General features: G+C 42.0%; 1 protein-coding gene across 1 annotated transcript in view; it reads left to right on the top strand.

Annotated features, from left to right (window-relative positions):
- LOC120524644 (multidrug resistance-associated protein 1-like) overlaps positions 1-13,367 on the top strand; it is a 104,469-nt gene that overhangs the window by 52,239 nt on the left and 38,863 nt on the right. The window contains exons 15-18 of the mRNA XM_039746471.1: positions 1,087-1,254; positions 6,508-6,694; positions 7,001-7,052; positions 11,399-11,459. Coding sequence (XP_039602405.1) covers positions 1,087-1,254; positions 6,508-6,694; positions 7,001-7,052; positions 11,399-11,459 — 468 coding nt within the window. The remainder of the gene's footprint in view (positions 1-1,086; positions 1,255-6,507; positions 6,695-7,000; positions 7,053-11,398; positions 11,460-13,367) is intronic.

Raw genomic sequence — 13,367 nt, 5'->3', positions numbered from 1 at the left:
TGGCAGAATAGCAGTCGAGATGCACTTGTAGGGTTTATTCCTATTATATTCTCTTCCCTTATTTTTGTTTAGTATGATTATTATTATTTTTACTGCAACACAATTCTGTTCATTTTTCACAAGTTCTTGATTGTTGCTATGCCAGCTGTCATCACGTGTCTCTATGTGGTCACCGCTCACGACATCATCGTATCACAACTACAAATGATGGGCTGCCATTTATTCACATCCTATCTTTGGACTGAAGAACCTGAAAAAACTTTGTAATCAAATTTGTGTTAAGAAATCCCAGAACCGTAGTGAACACTCCGCTCGTCGGCACTTACTGACATTTTTATTTATTCAAACACTGAATGAAACACGCAAACTCAAGTGAGAAATGAAAGGACGATGAAATGTGCACATCGTACAGTAAGCGCAATGTTAAAGAGTATAACGAGTCACCTCTCTTATTCCGATTTATCACAATGGGCTTAGCGGTACGTCCCTCTGTTTCGATCACGTTGTGCATTTGTGAACCTCTGTTCTCCGGAGAGGCCTACCAGCCCTCGTTCTTTGTGCTTCTTGTTGCTTTTTATCATCAGCCCTGTTGTGGACGTGGGATGATGGGATGCCTGGACACACAATGTACAGTTTACTTGCTATCTATCTGACACTGGCTGCTTGCCTTTGTTCATTAGACATTACCGCCCACTTGTGGACACCAGATGACATTACTCCTGGGCAAGGGCACAGATGCCAGACAGATGGACGTCTTATCGCTTTATTTATATAGAGGTTGGCTGTCTGGTCATCTCAGATTTTCATTTTCAGGGGTTCTACTTATTTCAGAATAAGATCATCTGTTCCTGTAGATCTCCTGAACTCTCCATTCATAAGACCACAGGTATGAAGTTAAGAAGATGTTGTAGATCTGGAGATTGCAAAATAATTTGAAAGGCCTAAAATACCATGTAGGTGAACGGTTTGGATGCACCATGAGTGGATTTGAAGTGCAGGCCACCTTTATGTCTTCACAGTTGAGTATTTTGTTACTTCTGAATTCCGAGCTCCTTCAAGTCACAAAGCTTCTGTTTGCCTGTGCAGGGCGTGAATTTAAGTGGAGGCCAGAAACAGCGAGTGAGCCTCGCCAGGGCTGTCTATGCTGATGCGGACATCTATCTGCTGGACGATCCCTTGTCAGCTGTCGACGTCCATGTCGGGAATCAACTTTTAGAAAAAGTTATTGGACCAGCAGGACTTCTGAAAAATAAAGTAAGTTTCATTTCAAAAAACAAAATATAACATTTTGTGAAGCGTGAATGAATCCTGTGGAGTGAGGCCTGTTTCTCTGATGCCATGCGTAAAACCTCGGCTGGGCTAGAGCAGCACTTCTTCAAATATGTGTCATGACTTGGACGTGTTCGGGATGGACGGCCACATAATTGTGTAGTAAAATGAGCCGGGTGTGTCCAAGCCTGAATTCTGTGCCCCCTTTTTAGTGTACATGTTTATCGTGATGGTATGCGATCTGTTTACACGCAGCCTCACAGAGAGCTCTTCATATCTGTGGCATCAAAAAATATAATGAACGTCCTCCACAACTAAAACCTGCAAAACGGTCAGACGGAAATGGCCAGCGCCGTCTGAACAGCATTATAGGCCCCCGGGCAAAGCAGAGCACTGGCGCCCCTACCTATACAACCACTCACAGGAATAAAGTCGACAAAATGAAACATAGAGTTATTGCATTGGTACTTCCTTCAAAATCAGTGTTTAAACATTAAAAAACATGCAAAGATTAATCAACACAAACGTCTGAACAATGAAACGTGAGCCTTGAAAAACACAAAGAGAAGGCACAGTATGAAATTACGCTGAATTATTTATTATCAGGGTGGCACAGTGGGTAGCACTGCTGCCTCGCAGTAAGGAGACCCAAGTGGGTTCGCTTCCCGGGTCCTCCCTGTGTGGAGTTTGTATTTTCTCCCCGTGCCTGCATGGGTTTCCTCCCACAGTCCAAAGACATGCAGGTTAGGTGGATTGGTGGTCCTAAATTGTCCCTAGTGTGTGTGTGTGTTTGTGCCTTTTGATGGGTTGGCGCCCTGCCCGGGGTTTGTTTCCTGCCTTGTGCCCTGTGTTGGCTGGGATTGGCTCCAGCAGACCCCCATGACCCTGTAGTTAGGATATAGCAGGTTCGAGGATGGATGGATATTTATTATCAGTCAAGTGTTCAACACAAACATTTGTGAAAGTTCTTTGCAGAGAATTGAGTTGAAGTGACGTTAACTTCTACGCTTTTACGTTACGTAGTGCGTGAGATCCGTTGACATACAGGTATGTGAGGTTGACACTAAATCAGAGGCGAATGCCAATGTCCACTTGTAACACCAGAACAAATATTTATAGTTTAGTATAGTAAAGTATTTATTTATTGACAGCAAGTCACAACATACACAGATTAGCATGGCAACCCTATGTTTGTGGGGTCCCCGGGCAACTGCCCAGCATGCCCATGCGTTAAGACGGCCCTGCAAATGGGTGAGAGGAGGGAATGACGCAGACAAGCTTGTGAGGATAAGGGGCTGCAAAGCCAGTCTGAAATGACAAAATGAAAAGAACAGGAGCAACACAAATTTAGGGGCATTGTGGGAGGTGGGACGGTACTGTGGGGGTATATGTGGTGCTGTGGCAGTCTTTCATGTAAATGCAGTTTCAGCGGTCGTGATGAGGAGTCGACCAGTTGAACTTGTCCTCCATTATGGTATCTATTGGATGTACAGTAAATCTCTCACGGGGTGTAACACATCCATACTGTACATACTGTATTGAGGATGACTTGTGTTCTGGGTATTGTATTGTATTGTATTGACCCCCTTTTTCTTTTTGACACCCACTGCACGCCCAGCCTACCTGGAAAGGGGTCTCTCCTTGAACTGCCTTTCCTGAGGTGTCTTCCATTTTTTCCTTGCAAGGGTCTTTTCTTGTCTTCTTAGAGAGAAAAGGCTGGGGGGCTGTTAAAGCCCACCACGGCACTCCTTGTGTGATTCTAGGCTACACAACAATACATTGTATTGTATTGTATTGTAAAGAAGATTCTGTATTACGTTAACATGCCTCAGAAAGAGTGAACTCCTCCTGCGACTACTTGAAAGTGGTTCTTCATATGTCAGCTTACTGGTAGTGGGAGGATGTGTCTGTTGGGCCATCAAGAACTGCAAAGACCCCCGAAAATATGAGAAGGGCGAGACAGGCTGCAGAGCAGACTTCGGTCATTCAGGATGAGGTCGAACAGCAGCATTAAACATTTCAGACCATTTTGTTATCTGAATGTGTATAAAATACAAATAGTATATTTATTTTTAGGAATAATTTAGTTATGCGGGTCAACCTTGTTTTACTCAGTTTATTGAATCGTTAAATAAAATGAAAATCTGCAGTCACATTTAGAGGAATGTATTAAAAACATGATTAAAAATATCATGTAACTGAATATAAAGTAAATAATGGATTGGGATGGACTGATTAACTATATCTTGACTGCTTTATTCCTTATCCTGTGCCAGGAGTCAAGTGACTATGCAATCCCTCGTGCAGTCCTTTCATAAATGATCCCCGTTAGAAATGTCTGCTGCTCTGGTGTTGTGCCCCACAGTCGCCTGTCTATTTGGATCATAAAGCGATTATGTTTGATCTTAGCCTACCTCTTAGTAAATCAGAGGCTCCACACGTCGTCACATTCCCTAATGTCAATGCTGAGAATTGTATTGGCCTACGTAACCTACGGCCTGTTTAAGCCCTAACTGCCACTCCATCAAATATCAACGGATCCTTGTAACGCTCTTCTGTCTTCTCCTCTCAATACGTTGGCTCCTTTAAACACGCGGACTCTTTCATTTACGCGTACTGCTCCCTGGTTTATATCTGAACTCTGGACCGTCTGTTTAACCGTCTGCTGTCCAATGAGGAACGTACGCAGATCGTGTGTTACGCTACAAACACGCTCGTCCTGCAGTGAAGACTGTGTGTCACTCATTCTAACATTATGAGTACAGGAGGGTGTAATGCTACAGCTCGTTCCTCTACAGGCTAATTGCACCACCAGAAAATGTCATCCACTTGAAGTTCACTGCTAAACATTACTGTGACTTGTTGGGCTTCTTCAGTTCTAAGATCAGGGAGACTCACCAGCAACTTGCTTCTCTTATCCTCGCAGAAAATGAAATGCTTTCTAGTGAGACCCCCTGTTCCCCTCCCAAATACTTTATTCTCAGAATTCAGTCTAGCAACTGAAAATGATATTTCGGAGCTTATAACAAATTACCCAATTCCTCTACTAATTCCAGTAACTGCTGGTCTCGTGAAGTTCTGCTGGCTAAACATTTATCCTTTGATAATGAACTCTTCCCGTGCCATTGGCATGGTTCCTCCTTCATTAAAGATGGCTTCACTTACACCACTTCTGAAAAAACCTGATTTAGACCCTGAAAACGTTTGTAATGGCCGACCTAATTCCATTTATAACAAAAATGTTTGAAAAGAATTTCAAAAAAATAACCCATTTGAACAATTTAAATCTGGCATTCGTTCAACACATAGCACTGAATCTGCATTGGTCAAAATTACAAACGATCTTCTCCGGTCAGCAGACGTGGGACTTTTAACAATCCTTGTACTTGTGGATCTCAGTTCTGCATTTGATACTCCAGCCATCTGATACTTTTGGAACGTTTAGCTCATTTCGGAGTTTGTGGCCTTGTGTATCGATGGTTTTCCTCTTATCTCACAGATGGAAGGCAGTTTGTTCAGGTGAAGGGCTTTGGGTCGGAGGGTACAGTGGCTACACAGGGAGTAGCACAGGGCTCGGTGTTGGGGACAATTCTTTTCCTTAATTATATTTTTCCTATAGGTAATATATTTCAGCATCATTATGGTGTTCAGTTTCATTGTTATGCTTTATTTATCCACTGAATCCAGTGCTGTTCTTCACCCTAATATTCTTACTGCTTGTCTACAGGACATAAAGTTATGGATGATGCATAATTTTCTTTGGTTAAACAATAATAAAATAAAAGCACTCCTTGATGGTATGAAATCTGTTCTTGCTAAGGCTCACAATTCTCCAGTTTTGATAAACAATACATTTACAAATACAGTAGAACCTCGGGTCATGACCGTAATTTGTTCCAAAACTCTGTCGTAACCCGATTTGGTCGTGACCCAAAGTAATTTCCCCCATAGGATTGTGTGTAAATACAATTAATCTGTTCTGGACCGTACAAACTGTATGTAAATATATATATATATATTTTTAATGATTTTTAAGCACACAAATAGTTAATTACACCACTGAATGCACAGCGTAATAGTAAACTAAAAGTAAAAACATTGAATAACACTGAGAAAACCTTCAACAGAGCAAACTCACGTTGCAAGAGTTCACGCTACAGCCTGACGAACCGCTCGCTGTAAACACTTTTTTTAATGAGTTTTAAGCACAGGGAATAAAATGAAAATTTGAAAAATCTGTAATTTATACAAAAACTAACCATAAACAACCAAGAAAAGCAACCTTGCAGGAGTCGAGTTCTGGCATGGAGGAAGTGAGGAGGAACTGGGTGGAGAGGAGGTTACAGTTTTGAGGTAAAGTCCCTCTGCGCGATGCACGTCTGATTGAGAACGACGTACTGTACAGGGATCATCGGTGCGTACGAACTGGAAGGGAAACTGGCTTATTCGTCACCCGAGTGTGTGGTCGTGAGCAGATGCAAAAGTTTGACAAACTTTTTTGGTCGTAACCCGATTTGTACGTGGTCCGAGATGTTTGTGACCCGAGGTTCCACTGTATCTCCTCTCAGATCAAGAGTCTGCGTGTCATTCTGGGTAAATTAAAGTTTTTAGGATTGTTTTTTTTTTTCAAAATAGTTCTAGACTTTGTCCAATTTGGACCAAACATAGTGCAGAAGTTTTAATGAATGCCTTAGACAACTGTAATGCCATTTTGTCTGGCATCCCTAAAAATGTATCCATTGTTTTCAACTTATACAGAATTCTGCTGCTCGTGTACTCGGCCTGTTCTAACGCCACTAAACATACTACACGGATTCTTTTCCACCTTGGTTGGCTCCCTGCCTTTACCGTATTCAATATAAAACTGAGCTCTCCACAGTCTATCTTTGTGATCTTTACACACTTTACGCCTCTTCTCACACTCACGGATCCTCGTCTTCATCTTTACCGACCCTGAGTTTTCTCTTACAGCGCTCTGGAATTCTCTCCCTGCTCATATTCGTCAGCTCGATTCAATAAGAAAATGTCAAACTATTCTTAAAACACGTCTCTTCAAACTGGCGTATCAAATGGGATTTCATTATTTGTTCATGAATTTCTTGTAAGTTTACTTCTTTCTTGCTGTTTTGCTGTTGATTTTATTTGTAAGTCTTTGTAAGGAGCATTTAGGACAGCACCCGATAATTAAATTATTGTTACTTGTTATTATTAATATTATTATTTTTTGTTCTTTTTCAGACCCGTGTTCTCGTGACTAACAGTACCGTAGTGCTGCCTTTAGCTGATCAAATACTAGTTATGGACGAGGGCAGAATTATTGAAATGGGCTCCTATGAGAAGCTGCTGTCTGATAAGCGGAGGTTTGCCGACTTTCTTGAAAAGTATTGCAGTAAACCTGAGGAGAAGAGCAGGCCTGAGGCTGAAGGTGAGTCTTCTTGTGAAAGGAGGTGTAAAGGCCCCCATTTTATAAAAATGGCTTAAACAACGTCTCTGGAAGTCACGTTTCACTCATTTTGAAAGGTGAACTCCTTTGACTTGATTTTCTTGCTTATTTAGGAGTGAATCTTCAACACTAAGTCATCTTCACAGCATCTGAGATGTGGCATTTATGTCAAGTCTTTAGTCGGCTCGTTTACTCTCCATGGATAATCACGAGTTATGTTCTCTAACTGCTTTGCAAACTGATAATTAAGAACCACTGACATTTAAACCTTTGTCTTGTCTTTAACAGAGATGCACAAGAAAGACGAGAGTAATGTCAAACATGGAAAAGTATCAACAGGGTAAGTAGGACTTGTGACATGACCAGAGTCGGTGAAGACGCCATGTTGAGCCTGCCTGAGACTAAATGATGTTGAGACATTGTGTGTAGTGACCTTGTCTCTGACCCTAGGAGATTTAGCAGATCTGAACACATTACATTACCGTTTGAGCCAGTGTTCTGATTAACACTCACTTTTTAATTAATTACGGTACAAATGAACCTTATGTGTTTCATGGGAGTTGGGATGATGTTCTGCCATAAGTGGAATGAAGGCAGAGAAAACCCATTTTATGAAAAGACCAGGAGACTGGAGCAGCGAAGTACACAGGCAAAGGACAACGTAAGGGTCACAAGTGACAGGATGTCAAACAAAACCAAAACAACGAGCCTGAAATATTAAAGTCATCAAAGAACATGCGGAGGTGCTTTATCCTGACAAACGAGGACACCAGGATGAGCACATTACTTCCAGGTCATGACATCACGATGCATGGCTGCCTGGTGTCACATGACAGCAGGGGGAATGTGTGGCCAACCATAAAATGGCCAGCAGTAAACAAAAACAGTTCAGCTAAACCGCGGTGATTGTGGCAAAACAAAAATGTTGATCGAAAAAAATATAACAAACCGCAAAATACATTTCAAGTCACAAAATAAATAGCAAATATTCGCAGGAGTAAAGCCACTACACATCAACCAGAACATCACTGAAACAGAAAGGGTGTGGATGAGAGTTTTGGGGCAAGTGAGCCATCGGCCAACCAGACAAGAGACACCTTGGCAGAACAGTCGCCTCTCTCTGATCAAACGTCTTATCTTTTATGACTCTGGTTTTGGTTTCCATTTTTTGGTTTTTGTGTTTGTGTGGACTCAATGGGTTTTTTTTTCCGAGTATCTAATGGCTGTGTCTGTTTATTTTTGTGACTTATTTCAAAGAGTGTCACCCACCTGTTATGACCAGATGTGCTCGTTCCAAAGGCTTTCAATGAAATGGGTGCTAAACTCGTAGTCAGAAAATCATTGCAAAAATGTCCCGATTGCCTAAGAATCTTTTCCGTGTTTAGCTAATTGTGATTTTCATTTGTCATCGATATACTTGGACACTCCTACTACCGTGACACCACCCAAAAAACCATCAGCAACTAAGATGCCATCTGTAGTGCCACCTTCGAGACGGATCACAGTGGGACCTTGGGAGGATTTGTGGCAGATAAGATTTAATGTCAGTAAATGTAAAGAATTACATATAGGAAGTAAAAATGGGAGGTCTGAAAATCGAGAGTCCACCTTATGAGACTTAGTGGACTCTAAGATATCAACTTCCAGACAGTGTTGAGAAGCCATTAAGGAGACTAATAGACTGTCAGGTTATATAGCGCCTTGATGTGTGGAGTACAAGTCACAGGAGGTTCTGCTCAGGCTTTATAACACAATGGTGAGGCCTCATCTGGAGTCCAGGGTGCAGTTTGGGTCTCCATAAAGACATAACAGCACCAGAGAAGGTCCAGAGAAGAACAATGAGGCTGATTAAGGGCTACAGGGGATGAGTTATGAGTGAAGATTAAAAGAGCTGAGCCTTCACAGTTTATATGAATGGAGGTTAAGAGGTGACACGATTGGTCAACTTTTGAAAGAAATTGTTAAAGTGAGGACTTTAAAATGAGTTCACCAAGAATGCAGGGAAACAGTTGGAAACTTGCTAAGATTCAATTTTGCACAAATGTTTTGCTTCACCCAGAGAACCTCTGGCACATGGTGTAAATGACCAAGTAGAGTGGCAGAGAGTTGCACAAATTACCACTCAATGGCGAGAGATCCCATGTTTGTTTGTTTAAGTGTTTGGTGCAGCAGACCTACATATAGTCCAGAGAAGAGCGACGAGGCTGATTCAGGGCTACAGGGGATGAGTTATGAGGCAAGATTAAAAGAGCTGAGCCTTTACAGTTTAAGCAAAAGAAGGTGAAGAGGTGACATGACTGAGGTGTTTAAAATGATGAAGAGAATTAGTCCAGTGGATCGAGACGGTGACTTTAAAATGAGTTCATCAAGAACACGGGGACACAGTTGGAAACTTGTTAAGGGTAAATTTAGCACAAACATTAGGAAGTTTTTCTTTACACAAAGAACGATAGACACTTGGAATAACAAGAGACCAAGTAATGTGGTACACAGGAGGACTTGAGGGACTTTCACAACGCGACTTGACATTTTTTAGAAGAATTGAAGTGGACAGGACTGGCAAGCTTTGTTTGGCTGAGCATCCTGTTCTCATCCAGATTGTTCTGATGACCAGCAATAGCATATTTGCCAACATCAAAGCCACTGAGAATATTGAACATTGCACAAAAAAGCGTGACAAATGAGAGGAAACCATTCAGTCCATTTGTCACTCATTTGTTTAGCTAATAGCTCGGCTGTCCCAGTGTCTCATCCAGATCCTCCTTATAGGTTTCCAGGTTTTCCGGTTAAACTCCATGTCTTGTGTACTTCCTTGCTGCAGTCTTGAATGCACTAATCCTTCAGTTCCACTGGTGTCCACCCGAGTTTCACCATTTGATAGAAAGAATTCTGCTGGACCTCCTTTATCAAAGCCTTCGTGGACTTTGAAGACCTGGATGAGGTCCCCACGCAGTCTCCTCTGCTCAGGTTTCATTCTCTGAGTCTGTCACAGTACAACATGACCTTAAGTCCCATGATGCACTTGGTGACTCTCCTCTGCACAGCGTCAAGCGCCCAGAATTGCACACAGTTCTCCAGATGTGGTCTCACTAGTGTGTTTTATAGTCTGAGCCCAACGCCCCTCGACTTTTATACAACAGTTTTAATGATGTAACCTAACATTTCATTTGTCTTTTTAATTGCTTTTTCACATCGCTTTGATAATGAGAACATTGTGTCCACATAAACCCCTAAGTCCTGTAGCTCGTCTTGTATTTATAATTGATGCTCCTTTTGTTCACGTGTACAAGTTTGCACTTTTCTACTTGTCCAGGACTTTTTAAATTGTTTTTGCTGCCTCCTCAGTGTCTGCCATCCCTTCAATTTTAGTGTCATCTGTGAATTTCACAAGTTTGCTGCCTACACTGGAAACCGTGTCATGATTTAGAAAAAGTAACGGCCCCCAGGAGAGACCCCTCACTGACGACCTCACTCCAGTCTCCTCTTCTCCTGCCCATTGACCAACTCGAGGTTCCAGTTTCGTCGGTTCTGCAGCTTCTACTTTCAGAATGAATCTTTGGAGTTGGACGACTGAGTCAAAGGCTTTCAGAAAGTCAGAGCACATTATGCCGTATGCTGTTGTTTTTGTCGTCTGTTCCAGTTGCCTGTTAAACGTGTAAAATGGCGCTGCAGTGACCTCAACAATGAAATTCTAAATGATGTCAGCAACAAGAAAAACATCATTTAATTAAATTAATCTATACATATAAAGGAGAGTTGGGATCCGAGAGACTGTGTTTGTGGAGGGATGGAGCGTTAAGGCTGGTGGGGGAGTCACGTGATCATCTCCCCTCCCATTCACTTCATTTCGCTCCGAGTTGAGCTCCGCAGCTGACGCGGTCTTGCCGTTTTTTTTCCTTAGTGTTCAGTCGTCTCTCCTTTACTGATTTACTGTTTACTAGACGCAGTACTTACTGAATAGTATTTTTTCCTTTAGTGTTTCTAATTAGTGTTTCTTAGTGTTTAGTAGACGCTGTGTGCCGGTGTTGCGGTTTACTGTTTCTTTCTACTTCGTTTTTGTACTTTAGTGTTTAGTAGACTTTTACTTTGTCTCATTTACTCTTGTTTTTTACTGTTGTTCCCGGTGCTGTTGCCCTTTTTTCCCGTTTCTATTTTTTATGTAGCATATTCACAAATTAGTCATAGAGAAAATTTATATATTTTGGCTCCAGGAGGACAAACCAAAAATGTTGTATATAAAGAAGCTCTATAAGTCGCATGTAGATGCATATTTATTCCAACTACAGCGACTGCAGCAAAGCGCACGTGGCCTGCTAGTCATTATACAAAAATAACCGTTGGAGCACCAAACTTGTACACCACAATGTAGAACATCACGTGCACTGCTGGGCAAAAGAAAGAAAACCCAGCGTCTCTGGAGAAAGCGTAAGCTTATGCTTGATGTTGATTCCTTGATAGAGTCCACAATACGTGAGTTACTTTTAGCTCTCCCTTCTCTGATCCCAAACCACTGGATCTTCCCGATGTGCAGCTTCTTTCCTGGGCTTTAAACTGTAGGCCTTCATGTTTCATTCCTCCTTTACTTTACTGACTGCTTGGCTTAATGACTCGATGTGCCCTAAACACGGGCATCAAGTGACAGCCACGCACTCGGCCGCACTTTCAAATAAATCTGTTTACTTACAGGTCATCCCACGAGAACAAAGGCCGACTCCTGATGAAGAAAGAAGAAGTTGCAACTGGAAGTGTGAGTTAAAAATTAAGATCTGGACTGCGGGGCGACCTTCTTGTCACTAGTGATTTCTGCCATGTTGTTTAGACCAGGCTGCCTAACTTTATACAGCTTGGCTGTTCACCTCATTAAATGTTAGGCCTAAAGCTGGTGCCAAATGGACACTGACACCTCTAGCACAGCTCAGGAGATCTTCATGAATGTCACGTTCCAAGAGAAGAACATAGTTTATTAAGTACACGTTTTATTAATCAGTTGCATGGAATTAAAGCTTCACCCAAAGTTACGTGAGCCGAGTGTTGGAGAATTTCTGAAGGGCCAGATGCATAGTCATAGCCACATAGAGAAAGGAAGACCTACTGTGTGTCCAATTATAAATTAGAACCGAGAGGAGATGTGAGATTACGGCCCGAACTGCATACATAGAACTTGTACCCAACAGCACATACTGTATGTCATCAGTGTAGTCAAATAGCGAGTAACCATAATACTTCACAAACATGCAGTGCTGCCAGGAATTTGTAGCCGTTGACCAGTGGTCCTCAGGATTTCTTCTTTGATTACCTAACCATAATAATTCTCAGAAGAAATCTTAAAGAGCCAATGGTTTCCGTCACCTGTCTCCACCAGCGTATCTTCCTTCCTCTCTGTCCACAAACGTTTGCAGCCCTACTTGTAAAAATGTAAAAACATTGAGTCAGTTCCTGATTGGTCAGATTGAACCAAAGTTCTTAATCAGCTCACTTGACCTCTCAAACCTGATGAGCTCAAGCTACGCCACCCAAATATTTTTGACATGTCAGGAAACGTCTGGCAGCTTGTAAGCTTGGGTCATGTGGAACGTAGCTCTTATCTTGTGAACAGTGACTTCACAACCTTCAACAACTTCCTTGCAGTTTCATATGGGTTTGAAAAACCAGTTGGGAGCTCACAAGTTGAACAAGACCCATCCATTGGGCACACATATAAATAACAAATAATTGCAGGGCTTTCAGCCCATTCACCTTCTTCACACACAAATATTAAAACCTTCATTGAGTACTTTGGCAAGGATTCCAGCTTGGAGTGTTCTTGGATCTGATGTGACAAGCTAGGCCCACCAGGATCTGTGGATGTTCTGCCAATGTACCCTGCAGACCCTCACAGGCTCTGCCAGGCTGTTTTCAGGTCTCATCAGAGATGTTTGATCAGGTTCAAGTCTGGCCACTGGCTGGGCCTCAACAGGACATTCACAGAGTTGACCATAAGCCACTCCTGTCTTGTCTTTGCTTTGTGCTCAGGGTCATTGTCCTGTTGGAAGGTAAACCTTTGGCCAAGTCTCTAGTCCAGAGTGCTCTGAGCAGGTTTTCATTAAGAATATCTCTGCACTTTGATCCGTTCAGCGTTCCCTAATTCCTGTCTAGTCTCCCAATTCCTGATGCTGACACCACCATGCTTCAAAGTTTGAATGGCATTACTCAAATGATGAGCAGTGCTTGGGTTTCTTCAACAACAACAACAACATTTATTTCTATAGCACATTTTCATACAAACAGTAGCTCAAAGTGCTTTACATAATGAAGAATAGAAAAATAAAAGACAAAATAAGAAATTAAAATAAGACAACATAAATTCACATAGAATAAGAGTAAGGTCCAATGGCCAGGGTGGACAGAAAATACAAAAAAAAACTCCAGACGGCTGGAGAAAAAAATAAAATCTGTAGGGATTCCAGACCATTAGACTGCCCAGTCCCCTTCAAACGTGTCACTTAGATCTGAGGTCAAACAGTTCAATCTTAGTGTCCACGGACCAGATAATCTTCTTTTTCACAGCCTAAGAGCCCTTTAGGTGCCTTTTTGTAAACTCCAAGCAGGTTTTCATCTGCGGTCTGATCACTCTGCCATAAAGCCCACCTTAGTGGAGTGATGCAGTGATGGGTGA

Source organism: Polypterus senegalus, chromosome 2 (genome assembly GCF_016835505.1).
Source record: "Polypterus senegalus isolate Bchr_013 chromosome 2, ASM1683550v1, whole genome shotgun sequence".
NCBI classification, from domain to species: Eukaryota; Metazoa; Chordata; class Cladistia; order Polypteriformes; family Polypteridae; genus Polypterus; species Polypterus senegalus.
This window is presented reverse-complemented; position numbering and strand designations above follow the sequence as displayed.